The sequence below is a fragment of the Amphiprion ocellaris genome, chromosome 6 (genome assembly GCF_022539595.1).
Source record: "Amphiprion ocellaris isolate individual 3 ecotype Okinawa chromosome 6, ASM2253959v1, whole genome shotgun sequence".
In the NCBI taxonomy this organism is placed as follows: domain Eukaryota; kingdom Metazoa; phylum Chordata; class Actinopteri; family Pomacentridae; genus Amphiprion; species Amphiprion ocellaris.
In genome coordinates this window covers 33,132,183-33,146,311 of record NC_072771.1, presented here as the reverse complement: position 1 = coordinate 33,146,311, position 14,129 = coordinate 33,132,183, and the positions used below count along the sequence as shown (strand labels likewise).

General features: G+C 39.7%; 1 protein-coding gene across 7 annotated transcripts in view; it reads left to right on the top strand.

Annotated features, from left to right (window-relative positions):
- slc20a2 (solute carrier family 20 member 2) overlaps positions 1-12,777 on the top strand; it is a 56,901-nt gene extending 44,124 nt beyond the window's left edge. For 5 of the 7 annotated variants that reach the window (XM_023288640.3, XM_023288644.3, XM_023288645.3 and 2 more), the window contains exons 10-11: positions 2,232-2,316; positions 6,784-12,777. In XM_023288640.3, coding sequence (XP_023144408.1) covers positions 2,232-2,316; positions 6,784-6,948 — 250 coding nt within the window. In that variant the 3' untranslated portion in view covers positions 6,949-12,777. Of the gene's footprint in view, positions 1-2,231; positions 2,317-3,788; positions 3,874-6,783 lie in introns of all 7 variants that reach the window. The other 2 variants (XM_023288641.3, XM_035956505.2) reach the window with 2 other exon arrangements.
- The last annotated feature ends 1,352 nt before the right edge of the window (positions 12,778-14,129 follow it).

The following is a 14,129-nucleotide window of genomic DNA, read 5'->3' as shown; positions in this document are numbered from 1 at the left end:
TGCCTGGCAGGAACATCACACAGGGTTACAGGAAGTTGTTTGGCATTCTGAATGAAGAGAAGTCGGGCAGGAGGGGCGCAGTGGGAACCTGGGTCTGTCAGGGAGGGACGCCAGCACGACTCCTTCTCCTACACTTTGCTCCTTCCCTCTGTCCTCCTGTAAATCTCTATTTTCAATCAACCATCTTCCTCAGTTCTTCTGATCTTTGTCCTCACTGCTTCATTCCATCTTGTTTTTTATCACCTTCTCACCTCTAAAGCTTTCCAAAGTCCCTCAGTTGCTCTCACGCCGTCTCATTATTTTTCCCTCTTTCTTCATTGGCCCCTCTCTCTTTGTGTGCCTCTTTTCTTTCTTAATCTCCTCCTTCCATCACCGGCTTAGTCTTCTTGCCAGCACCCAAAGACAAATTCACGCTGGTTCACTGTTAGAAAGGCTCTTTTTTTCCCCCCTCCAGTGTCTGTTTCCATGCATCCAGTCTGACAAAGAAGTTTGTTTGGGACCAGGACAGGAAAGTGTGTGTATAGCTGTGTGTCTGCAGTTTATTTGAGCAAGAACAAAAACACCTGAAAAGTCCAACGTACCAAAGCAGTGAAAACAGTTTTTATAGCTGAAATATGGAGTTCCATCATTCTGGCCAGTTTTCCTGCTGAACCACCACAGAAATTGACCTCTGCAGATGTACCTGGATCAGCCAAGTTTTACTAGTAGAGTTTCACAAACAAACCCATTTCTTTGTGGTGAATGTTTTTTGGTGTATTTTTGTCATTGCTGCATTGCATTCAGTAGCGATCTCACACAAAATCACAAGAGAAATGGGAGTGACATGCGACTATTTTGACATATACTGAGTACAGGTCAAGATTTTAGTGGAAATGCATTTTTTTGCATCTAGTAATGATAGTCTTAATCTTAATAATTACTTTATTTCTATAGCATCTTTTAAAAACCGAATTTACGAACCGGCAAGACACCAAAAAAAAAGATGGGCACTCAGGAGTAACACTGAACATCGTATAAGATTTTCAAAATAAATGAATACAACACCACCAGATAAAATATTAAAATGCTACATCCAAATAAGAACAAGTGGAATAAAAGAAAATAGAGGGTGAAATCACCAGCACAAGGCTAAAAATGATAATAGTAGTAAATAGGTAAAATAAATAAGTAAAACATGAAGGAGAATAAAATGAACAATAAATAATTAAAAATAAAACTAATTTAAAAAATAGAAATAGATGACATTTCTATTTTTTTGCTGCGTTCTGTACCTAACAAATATGTTCTCTTATGTCTATAGGATATGATTCATAATATAGAGCATCTCTGCAGCATCACAGTGCTTCATTTAAATGGCATGTTGAAAAATTGAAGCTCCTGCTTTATGGATATTGCACTTTAAGATTTCGATAATATTTGGACATTTTGACTGGACTTGCGCTGCAGTTGCCTGGTCAGTGTCTGAACTATTTCCTCACCTATGCCGTCTTAAATATTTTTACACACACTATAAAGGCAAGTGTCCATTTACAAATAGGTGTGTTCAACGCTGGCTCAGGTCGATTCATTAGAACACTGCTGTGAAAGAAAATTGGCTCTGGCTGTTCATGAACACCACAACAGCGACCAGAACGACATTTTGCCGATTGCATCACATGGACCAAATAAACAACTGCAGTCTGTGCCCCCAGAACTTTGGTGGCTGCTGCTTTTTATCTAATAAGTAATTCAAATGAAAGAGCTTCCAGTAGTTTCATTTGTCTCTGTCTCTTGCTGTTTTTGTTGCTTAATTCCAAAGCTTGGTTTCCTGTCGCACATAAGTGGCCGGTCGCTTGTGTTGGGATGTGGGGAAAGGTTTTTTTTTTCTTTCTCAATGATTTTCTCTTCTAGTGCATCTGCTGATCTGGTGACAAAGTGTGAATAATATTCTGGAAACGGGACATGACTTCAGAGAAAATGTCTCCTAGTAAGCGTGAGGCGCTGCAGAAGCACACCCACAGAGTCCGCTCTTTATGAACTACCTACTGACATTTAGACCCTGAAAGAAATGCTGTCTTTTAATATGTGTGTGTGTGCGTGCATGAGATTACTGCTGATCAAGCAACTGTTGCATGCTCTGCTGTGGTTAAATGTGGACGCTGGTGAGACCGTGTGCCACCAGCAGCAACGTCCCAGACATGACAATGAAGAATCTCTCTTTCCTCCCCCCCTTCCCTCCCCTCCTCTCACAGTGGATTCACTATTGAACTGGCTTCTGCACTCACAGTCGTGTTGGCTTCCAATATCGGAATCCCTGTCAGTACCACACACTGCAAGGTATGACTGAGCGGCCCTCCCGCTGGCCTCTCCACAGCTCCCCTCCAGGCCTCTCCAGGGGGGCGAGGAGCTCACACTGCCTCCCAGGGCACCGGGCTGGAGCTAACACACCCCTTTGGCCCATATCTGTAGAAAATAGCCACACTTTTCTATTTTTGCCAAGCATTCTGTCATGGAATCAGGTTTTTTGCTAGTTCACCTCAATAAACTGTATTCCATCACATACAGAAAGACAGAGTTCATATTATTGTGACAGAAAAGGATAATTCCAGTTTATTAAACCTCCTTTACAAGCTTTGGCCGTCATTTCTGACAATTATTTCAGCATATTACAAGCTAAATTCACTGCTGTGATCTGGGAAAATGGCACCATTGTTACAACAAAGTGTTGCTGTGCGGCATGTTTTTAGACAAATGAGGGAGTTTCCACAAGGAATCCGGAGGAGCATATGTCACTTGATTTCATAGCCCTGATTTTACAATCACGCTTTAATTTTCTCGCTTAAATCTCTCTAAATGATCTCCTTTGTCTGTCCAGCCCCCAAGACAGCGATGATATGAGCTAATAAATGGTTTATCAGAGTCATCTTTCAATATTACAGTGCACTCATGTTAGGAGGCTTTTTAAGTTTTAGAGCATTTTATTTGCCCTGGTTTTCATCTCTCGGGTCATATATCTGCCTTATATTTGAAGGTTGTCTGGGCTGTCTACAGTCTGCGAGGCACTGCTCATGAGGCCTAAAAATAGCTAAGTTTTTAATCAAAAAATCATTTAATCTATGCTTCTGTTCCCAACTCTTTCAGGTCTCTATCAAATATGTAGTTGGCATTAGTTAAAGGGGAGCTTTTTTAGCTGAAGAACTGTGTAATGGTGCTCTTTTCCCAGAATCTGGCTGTTATTTTGGTGAGCACAATAGCAGCATTATTATCAGAAATGGTTGCCGTAAGTATGTAAATAACATCTATGCTGTGACAAATCAGAATTACCCTTTAATTTTCTTGATCTGACAATCCCCATCAATCTTTACGCTGTATAAAAAGACAATCAGATTGTTCTAGCTGTGTCCAGCTGTCTGCAGAGAGCCCCGAGCAGCAGTGTGCAGCCCCTCTCCCCTGTTTTCTTTTTCAGGAACATCACATCCAAACTGGAACAAGAAACTGGACCCCTCTGGTCCTCAGTCCTCCTCCTGCCCCCTTCCCCATCAACATGGTGTCTCATCCTCATCTCCACCAACTCTCTCTTCTATGTTGCCCTGTCAGCACTGGCATGGTTTGGTGTATGGGGTCGTCCAACCCTCCCGTTGGCTCTTGGCTGCAAGCAGAATTCCCTCCCCCCTCCTCCCTCAAACTCCCACCATCAGCCTTCCTCCCCCCACCCCCAGATCCCGCCTGTCACACCTCTTCCTGTTTTCCACTTTTTTTTTACCTCTCCATCTTTCTCTGTGTGTCTCTCTACTCATCTATCTTCACAGCGGATTTTGCATTGAAGTAATGAGTGCGCTAACAGTGCTTGTTGCATCAAATGTGGGCATCCCAATAAGCTCCACCCACTGCAAGGTATCGGAGTCATTAGTAGTGAAGGCGCGTTAGAGCGACTTCCCAGAGCTCCACCTCATCGCTTCACCTGTAGCTGTCAAATCGCCACAGCCAATCACAACTCCCGAAGTTGAAGTTTTGGCTTCTCGTGCAGTTTTCCTCCAGCAGCACAACTTTGGAAATTGCCCCTGAAGAAAGATCTGTAACATTTGAAAACAAAATACAGGCAGTTTGACTCAAGCTTCTTAGTTATCAAGCTATATCACAGGTGTATAGCTGGTCAGTTATGCTTTTGAAAGCAGAGATTTCATCAACCTGAGATGTTTTATTAGTTATTCACAGCTATTTTCATTTAGTTTTTATGTTAAATTAGTACTAAAACATGTTTTCATTACATTTTTCTGCGTGCAAATTCATTTTTATTGAAACATAAATTAGATTTTGAGAAGCTGAAACTTGAGCTTGTGGACCCAGCAGATCCAGATTATAAAAGGAATAGGTAGTTGTTATTTTTGGAATTATACTTATTTACTTAGTTTCCAGCAGTGATTACATGAAAAGATTGTTGCCATGGAAATGTTTAGCTGGTTACCTAACATATTTTTCCTTACGTCTATATGAAAACTGATATGAAATAAATATACAAGACAGAACTGCACTTTTTGCCTTTACTTTGGTAGATTGTAGTGGAGAAGAACATACGAGTAGTAAAACACGTCTTAACAAGGGAAAGATTTGACTGCATGATAATCAGAGAAAACATGAAATCATCTTAAAACTTTATGATATATTTTCAAACTTCAAACATGTCAAGTCCTCTGAAGGGAAACTGCACAAGACTCAAAACTGGTATTCAATTACTGATGATCAATTTATCTAAACATCCACATCGCCATCCATATCTCATTTCCACTTCTCACCTCCAAATACCCTGCCTCTCCCCTAAAACCCTCTGATAATTAAATGCTATGCCAAAAAGCTAAATCTACTGATGGTTAGAGGTATATAATCATGGTGGTGGTGGCTGAATGTTTAAGTGGTTGTGTGGAGATCCACAGATGATGTTGGAAGAAATATGTAAAATCTGAATATTAACAAACTTTGAATAAATCTGATAAGATTTCAGATACAAATGTGAAATATTCACTGGAAAAGCTCATTGCTCCTTTTTTTTTGCAAGCATAACTAGCACCATCTGTGAGCATCTCTGGTTTGAATGAGCAGTGATGGGCCTCCATTTGGTGTTGTTTTGTTCAGGTTCGAGTGACCTTTTGTTTTTTGACCTACAGAGGTTGTTTTTGTATTTTTCTTTTGTTGAGGTTAAACCAGATTGAAGCCCAGCCCTGGTGTGTGGTTTGCTGTGGAATGGTATATGTCCAGTGAATTGTTTCTAAAGCTCTGTAGAAAACGGCAACACAGAGGCCACCCTGAGTTCCAGAATTTGTTGCTGCATGCCAGAGATGCTGCAGATTCCTGTAAACAAGCATCATGACCACTTTTCAATGTTGTTCCACACAGGCTCTGTGGTTGAAACTGCTTTTATATAGGCCCACTTATGCAAAAGGAAAAGAATCTGAGAAATTCACGTAACTTTCTGTTAAAGAGCCCATATTGTGCACATTTACAGGTTTAGAATTTTATTTTGGGGGTCAACTACAATATATTACATGCTTTAATCCTCAAAAAACACGTCATTTCTCTCAACACTGCAGTCTAAAATGCACCGTTTTAGCTTCTGTCTCTTTAAAGGACCCCTCCCAAAAACCCCAGACTGCACTTACAGATCAGCTGACCTGAGGACAGTGAGGTAAGGTTGGCTGCTACCGGGATGTACCTTTTAGTAGAAACAGCTTTAGTGAGAAAATAATGTTGAACGAAGCCGCTCATCTTTGCGCTAGCCAGGTGCAAATGTGTTACACAGTGATGTCAATAAGTCATGAACTTCGCAAGTTTGCAGACATTTACATGCGTAACAAAAACCTACATAAAAAGACTAAAGAAAAGGCACAGAAAAAGAAACATAATATGGGCTCTTTAAAGTGTGCTCTAGTAGTAATGTTGCCTTAAGTTGGACTACAAACATGGCTTTCTGCAGCCATATTTCCACGGTGTTGCATCACAGAGCTGAAACCAGTCACTGGACATGTTACTCCAAAATGATTTCTCATTTATTGGTATTCTGATGTGATTTTTTTCACAGAAGTGAGTAAAAATGCAGATATATAAGTGGAAGTCTGACATTTGCAGGTGTATTTACATAATCTTAGAAAACTTCAAAATCTCAATGTTTTTTTTTCATAACTTAATAACGAGGTAAATATAGATTTTTTTGATACACTAGACCTGCCAATTCAGACTCCCACACCTACAAATTCTAGTTGGGTAGTGATAACTTGTGTAATCAGCTTGCTGTAACTAACAGAAATTTGAATCTTAGCTGGTTTTGAAGAGCTAAAGGCTACACATGCTTTCCTGTTCAGCTGCTAATGTATGTTATCAAATACAGTACTTTAACTGAAGCACAGTTTGGGTTACTTTACTGGAATTTTAGAGTTTTACTCAACCTCAGCTTAGAGGGAAATATTTTACTACTGACTGCAGCTATCAGATGATGCACATATGATGATTTCTTTATACCGAGAATTGTTCCCACCATAACTAAATGGCAAAGCCAGAGGCTGGAACATACTGTATGATTTCCACCATTAATCACTGGCTGTTTAATTCATCAGCTGGTGTTTCAGCTTGTAGTTCCATTAGAGTTCAATAGACAGATAATGGCCTAAAATACATTATCGCCCTTCAGAAACTTCTCTAATAAGGAAAGCATGGCCAACCTGCAGCTCTTCACAGTGTCCTTGCCACGTGAAACATGTTGTTCAGTCCTGCCGCCGACTGTTTTTCTTTCTTCCTCCTGGCTCCGGCCTCCAGGTGGGCTCGGTTGTGGCCGTGGGTTGGATCCGCTCCCAGAAAGCAGTGGACTGGCGCCTCTTCAGGAACATCTTCCTGGCGTGGTTTGTCACGGTGCCGGTGGCCGGCCTGTTCAGCGCCGCCATCATGGCCCTGTTCGTGTACGGCATCCTGCCCTTCGTCTGAGGGCCGGGAGGGAGAGCAGAGGAGGAAAAGAGAGTCAGAGAAGGAGAAAGATGGAGAGGGAAACTTTTGCAGATAAAGGAAACGAAGCGAGAGGAATGGGAAGGGTAGACGAGAAAAGCTGCAGAGGTTTGCAGATGGACTTGGTTGTGGTGTGGATGTGAGGAGGGTTGGTTCACATGCTGCCTGGCTCCGTAGTCCAGAGATCTTTTTGACTCATTTGAGTTTCTGATCGGTTTTTATTTATTCTCTTTATTTTGGGTGCATAAGAAAGTGTGTAACCATTCAATCTGCTGTACATAAGACAATAATAGGGAGCTTACCAGTCTTTTAACAAGAATTATGTTGGAACAGTGGCAGTCGTTTTCTATTTCCTCCTTAAAAGAATCATGAATTTTAAAAAACTAAAATACGGACAGCACATGACTAAAAATTATTCTAAAAAAATGGTTAATTCTGCACACCTAAACTGTCAGACATGCCTGCAGTTAATCTATATCTTTCTGCCTGCAACCCCAGGTAGCATAGTTGGTCAAGTGCTTATTCTTCTTATTATTATTATTTGCATTATTCCAAAATGCCAGATAAAGAAAAAAAAACAACCCTGTACATATCGTTCTACTGGATTGAGTGTGATTTGTTGTATTGCGGCTTGCTTTAAAGTTCAAAACAAAAGAAGAAAAGATGTGTGTGTGTGTGTGTGTGTGTGTGTGGTCAACCAACCCATCCATCATCTCACTTTTCAACATGCTAGCCAGGTACAACTGGGGCCAAACGGAAAGGACGCCTCAGATAAGGGGTTGTGGGACTGTCACTCTGCTTTTTTTGTTTTTTGTTGTTTTTTTTTTTTGTATTTTCCACATGATACCATAGAAACCTAATTTACTAAAGAGTTAATTTTTTTGTCAAGAGCTCCTGTATGTTTTTAGAGATGGATCTCATATTTTTTAATGGTGTATTATACTGTAATTTGTACTGTAAATACTGTCCTTAAAGAGTTTGGCGGTGGGTTTGGGAGGGAGGGGGGCGGATTATGGTTTGTTTTTAATGTCGTAGTGGGCGGTGGAAGGGGATAGGGGTGGGAGGGGCTCTTAACCTCATCATGATGTCATAATTTACAGTATGTTTCATCTCCGTGGCTCATTGTAGAGAGAAAACACACACTTGACAGATTCTGGCAGAAGTATATCGTTATCGGGGAAATTAGTATTTGAGTTTCAAATAATGAACCCATAGAGAAAAGTGGAGCTGCTTGGTTCTACCTGGTGTTATTGCATCAGTAAATTCAACAGTATTGATAGAAAGTTCTTTAGTTAAAGGTTCCCTTCTTGAGAAAGTGTCTCCGAAACAGAGAGAGAGAGAGTTAGAGGGAGTTCGCTCTTTTGAGAGCAGAACCATGCCAAAGTAAGTTGTGCTACAACATGCCAATTAAAAGTAAAAAAAATAGGTTTAGGTGCAGCAGACGCCAAGACGGTGAAATGTACAAAACACACCATGACGAGGTCCCATGAAATGTTCACATATCTTCATCTGTTTGCCTTTGTTTTCGTACATAAAGCTCAGCTACTGGAGTCACCTCGTATCCAAGGCTCCCTGCCAATAATGGACCTCTAACTGTTCATTTCGGTTCTATCAGCCTGTTTATTGGTCAGATTATCAGAGTTCAGTTAGAATCCAAGTCTCATGCCATCCATGTGACAAATCTGAGTCTTGTCGTGTGTCATATCCAACACTTAAACTTGTGTTTTAACTCAGCCAGTTGTGCAGATGTGCAAGGAAGCGGTTCAGCCACACGTGTAGCTCCTCAAAACGGGCCGGCGTTGTTTGAAGTGCAGAAGCGTTTAGTCTTCAGACGACGCGCGTTTCAATCTTAAGTGCTAAAGGTTCGCTAGATATCACATGGTCGAGTTGAGGGCTGAATCGAAGCCCGCTGGGGGGTTTTCAGGCTGCTCATGTCAAAAAAATATCAAGACTTCTATCATTACGTCGGATAGAGATGGTATATTGGGGAGGGGGGACAGTACTGATCATCACCAGCTTTTTAACAGGGTCGTCTGACCTGTAGATGAACAAAGTCTAAAGCTTTTTTTTTTATTTGAACAAACTCGATGCCAGGTGTTGCAAGTTCTTTTTTTTTTTGTTGTTGTGGTGTGTTTCCTAATTTCATTTTTTTTCTCATGAACAAATCTATGCTTAAGTAGCCACTTGCCTTGTAACATTGTGTTTTACTTTGTGCAGATACAGTAAAAAATAATTAAGTACTGTGGTGTTTACATCGTAACCATATTGTAGAGTATCTGTAAAAAAAACAACAAAAAAGTTGCCTAATGATGCCAATGAAAGACAAACTATTAACCATGAATTTTTAAGTGCAAGTATAAAAAAAAATAACCAGAAGTGTCTAGAGAGAAAGAGAGCGAGAGCAAGTGTGTGCGCGATGACTTGTTTTTCGTTGGGGTTTTATTTTTTGTAGTAGTAGTAGTGTTAATCATGATCCCTGTCACTTTACACTGCTACTACAAACGTGTTAACACTACATGTATGGGTGCAATTCAGTAATGAAGAGAATAACTAGAGAAATTTCATCAAAACTATATATTTTTCTACCATATCTGAGTTTTAACCTGGGTGAGCTTCCAGACACTTTGGAGAACACACTGTGGTGCTGATGGGAAACTGGCAGATGTGGACCAGCTGTTCTAAGACTGTGATCGCAGCAATAACTGAAGAACGGTCTTATTTCAGGGGCGTCGCCTCGCTGGAGCCATGCGCCAAACTTCCCTCTAAAAGCCCGGTGTGTTCTTCTAACATGTAGACTGACGTGTCGGTTGCCAGTAGATCAGATTTTTAAATTACCATTTTTATTTTTGAATTTTAGATGAAAACACTTTGTAATTTTGTTTCCCTACTGCTTTGATCATGAGCTGCGAGAGCAGGACAGCAAAAACCAGGACGACTGCTCCCTGAAGGAGAAATCTGGAGGCTCGATATTTGCAAGCTGAGAAATGTTAAATTTTAAACTTGGTAACGGAAAACTGGACTGTGAGGACATTTGTTTCCTTGTTTTTGGCAGGTGGCCACTCTTGAAGCTCATGTCCTTTTATTCTTCAACAGTTTGTGTGTTACACAGGGCGGCTGCACAGGGCTGGTGTGTTCAAATCCACTTTGTACTTGTTGTAAGGTGTCTGGAGAAATGTGCATTTAAAAAAATGCACAAGAGGTCCAGCATTGTTTCCCAGAACATTTAAGAGCTTGTAGAAGATCAAATGTTTTTCCCCGTTGTCTTTAAAGTGAACCAGCATAATTGCGAAGCCTGCTAAAGCAGACTGCAACAGAAGTCAAGAAATAGTTTCTCAACAATATCTATCTTAAGTTTGGCAACATCAGCCGCCACAGGCTGCAATTTAAACCAGACCCAACAAGACTGCAGCAGTGTTTTATTACTTATATGCTCAACTTTTCATTTGTAAAAGGTAGATGAATTGCTTGAGCATGAATCACCGTAAACTAATGGCTTAAAATCTATCGATGGCACCATGGAAAAAGTCATCCAGCCATAAATAACATCAGTAAACACATAAAAATGCACATTTTCTCATCTAAGAGTGTGTAAATTCTCCTGCTATTCCTGACAAACTTCTTTTCCAGTAGCTTTCTGTTCTTAAAATATTCTACCTGTCTTCAGAGAAGCTAAAAAGATGCTTTCTTTGTTTGTATTCTAAGATAGACATTTACTACTATACTACTATTACTGTGGCAATTTAACAATATAAATACAGAAATATTGCTTCTGTATTAAACTGAAAAGGGAAAATCATAGTTAGCAACTTTCCATGAAGACAGAACTTGGCTCCGTCCCACCATCTACTCTGCTACATGTGCTGCAGACAGCACTGACAGCATTGCTGCTCTGCTGGACAAACTATACAATAAAACCATTTCTAAGTCACCTCAAGCACAGTTTTCTGTTTTATATTATATCCAAGGAAGTATTCAATATTGGCACATATCAGACAACACACATGCCAGCACCAATACATCTGTGACATCCCAGTATCTCTCTCCCTCTCTCTCTCTCTCTCTCTCTCTCTCTCTCTCTCTCTCTCTCTCTCTCTCTCTCTCTCTCTCTCTCTCTCTCTCTCTCTCTCTCTCTCTCTCTCTCTCTCTATATATATATATATATATATATATATATATATATATATAAATAATATCAGCCAGGCTCTAATTTTAGCCATACCAAGCACAATAATAGCATTCAACAACTGCAGTTCCCATTAGCCATTTGAGTGCAGTTAAAGTCTCAAGACGGCTGGTGCTGTAATTAGCAGTGTATTTATCCATGGCTAAAAGAAAGAGTTCCCCTGTTACTATCTAAAACTGTAACACAAACCCATTTGATTAAGATATGAACATAAAACATGAGTAATTATGTGACCAACTTTTAGAAGACTGACAAAAGACATTTTTTTGTAGATGGTGCGAGGTCGCCCGGCACCCTTCAGATACAAGGTTTGAACGTCTTCACTATGCTCTGCAGCCTCCTTTTGTGACTCACACTGTCATTTTTTTGTTATTCCATGCATTCTCAGTCCTGATAGGCCAAAAGGGATGCACTGCTCAAGATGGGGAGGGAAAGAGAAAATCGCCATCTGGTGGCAGCGTTGGGCTTAAATGATTACATTTAATTCAAAACGACAAAGGCTACGTGGAACATATTAGTCTAGTAATGCTTTTCAGATAAAGCCTTTATTCAGATTTCAAAAAGAAAAATCATGTTTGGACTAAAAACTCTTTGCAAAGAGTTTCACGCTACAACACTCAGCTAAGCGGCTTTAACAAAACTGGTTTAAACAGACCATTTAGTGCAAGATCATATGTTCTGTCTTTCTCTAAAAGTGAGAGAAGAACAGATCGAAACACAACTACTTAAGCCGTATGTGGAACAACTACAACTTTTTTAATTGTGGCCTAAAATTGTGTCTTCATATTAAGAAGTCGGACTTTATTGAGCCTAAATATCAAGTGCAGTTTACATTCAACTACATTTAGATGCATTTTTAGCTCATGTTTTGGTAGAAATGTAAAAAATTAAAAATCTAAAAATTGCTCAAGTGCAAATGCAGCCAGCTGATGGCGTAGTCGGACACTTTCCCTCCCTGTAGAGAGGGACAGCAGCATTTTAGACCAGAGCGTTTCAGCTGATCAGTATAAACCAGTGAGTGGTGTGATTGCCATTGAGGGAGTTACTGTGCTTCTACTGCATTATAACTGTTTAATAACCTTTTTGTAGAGAAAAACTCAACACAATGTGCCATTTCTTTCTCCCTGAATGTGCAATACAAGCTGTTTCTTGTGAAGGTGCAACTACATTGCTGTCACTTTGTGGTCGTGTAGCTCCACCTGCCCCGGTGTAATAGCGCCCCCTCCTGTTCGCGTGGAACCAGCACCACCTGACGGAGGCGGAGGGGGCTTCAGTTCAGACCTTCATCTGGATGTGGCGTGCTGTCTCTAGTTTTCTGGTCTGTTTTGTAATAGAATGTGCTCCTTGGCTGGCCTGCAGGCTTTACAGCTCTGTGTTGTCTTTTTTACTGTTTACTGCTACTTAACTGTCCGGTCCTTCAAAACTTTAAAAATAAAAAAAATGAAATAAAGTCATAAAAATAAAAATGAATAAAAATTCAAAAGAAACTGTAGCCTGCTTCTACAAAATCTTAAAGCTCTTCTGATTTGCATATATCGTACTGTAATGTTTTATTTAAGATTTTAGTGGAAAAAATGTCTGCATTTAAACTAAATTATGGGAATTAAAATTACAAAGAATACCTAAAATCCGCTGAGTCGTGTTTTCTTTTGTGAAAAGATCCTTGGAAGCTGTTTTATTTCTATGTACACCATGTAAGTGCAGCCTTATGATTTCACCACATATTGTCTGAGGAGTAAATCAATTTCTGTCTTGCATTAAATATTATTGACTAAATAAGCAAGAATCAAAATAAGAGTTTGGTGAAATTAGTGTTTGGTGATACTTAGACGGAAGTAGCTGTGGTTTGATAACATAGCAGCACGTTACCATATTACATGCTGAACTGGGACTGGTGCTTGAAATGCACTTTATGAACCAGAGCTAGTTTATACTTGTGCAGAAACTATCCAGGAAACAGAGCAAGCCTTCTAAGAAACAAAATTATATTGTGTTGCTTTGTTTTTATCTTTTTAATGTCACTGTTTTAAAGAGGAGCATCCTGGGGCCTTTTCCATAGGCTTATTTCAGTTAGCTTGAGTTTTTCAGCTCCATAAAGCAAATTCAACATATTTCAACCTCAGTTACTCTTGACACCCGATGCTGGGAAGCTAACCTGGCCCATTTCAAGGTTACTGTCAGGTTAAGCCTTAGGTGTTGCTTAACCATAGTTTCTATAACAGAAAAGCAAAGATTTTACCACTGACTCTCTGGCATTCTGCCATATAATACAACTTTATTCTTAAAAATTGAAATTTGTTGAAAATCAATTTAAATAAGTAGCAATTTAAATAAATGACACAATGATAAATGAGATTTAGACCTATACATGTTCAGTTATATAGTTTGTGATCAAATGTTTTGGCTTATGCTACATGAAACATATTTTAATCCAAATTACAAAAACATTCAGACACACAGCCCACACACACACCAGACATCCACCACGGTCCGTGTACGGATCTGGTAATTGAATTTTCCGTTCTGAAACGGGTATTGAAAAACAAAAAACGAGTGGTTATTTGATTTTCGTTTTAAAATACAAAAATCAAAATTGAAATACAAGGAGTTTTTCCTTTTCATGATCAAAAAGGGATATGCATTTTTTTTAAATGCTTTGATTTTCGTTTTATATTTAGAATAACAAGAAAGTAAAATCAGTAAGAGACAGAAACGGAAAAAGTCAGTTTTTTCATTTTCTGAGACCGGAAGTGGTCATCAGCAAGTGTGGAGCCAAACAGAGTACGTGCATAGACTGTACATACATTTTTTTCGTTAGTTTTAATGGTCAGAATGAGAGATCAGGTGGCCGATCTTAAAATAAATCAATATTGATTATTTTATAGAGCGTTAAAGTTTTGCGAAGCCAGGGGGCGGGACTACTTGATTGACAGTCTGGTCTGGAATGATTGACAGGTCCTATGGAGGAGGCAGCAGAGAC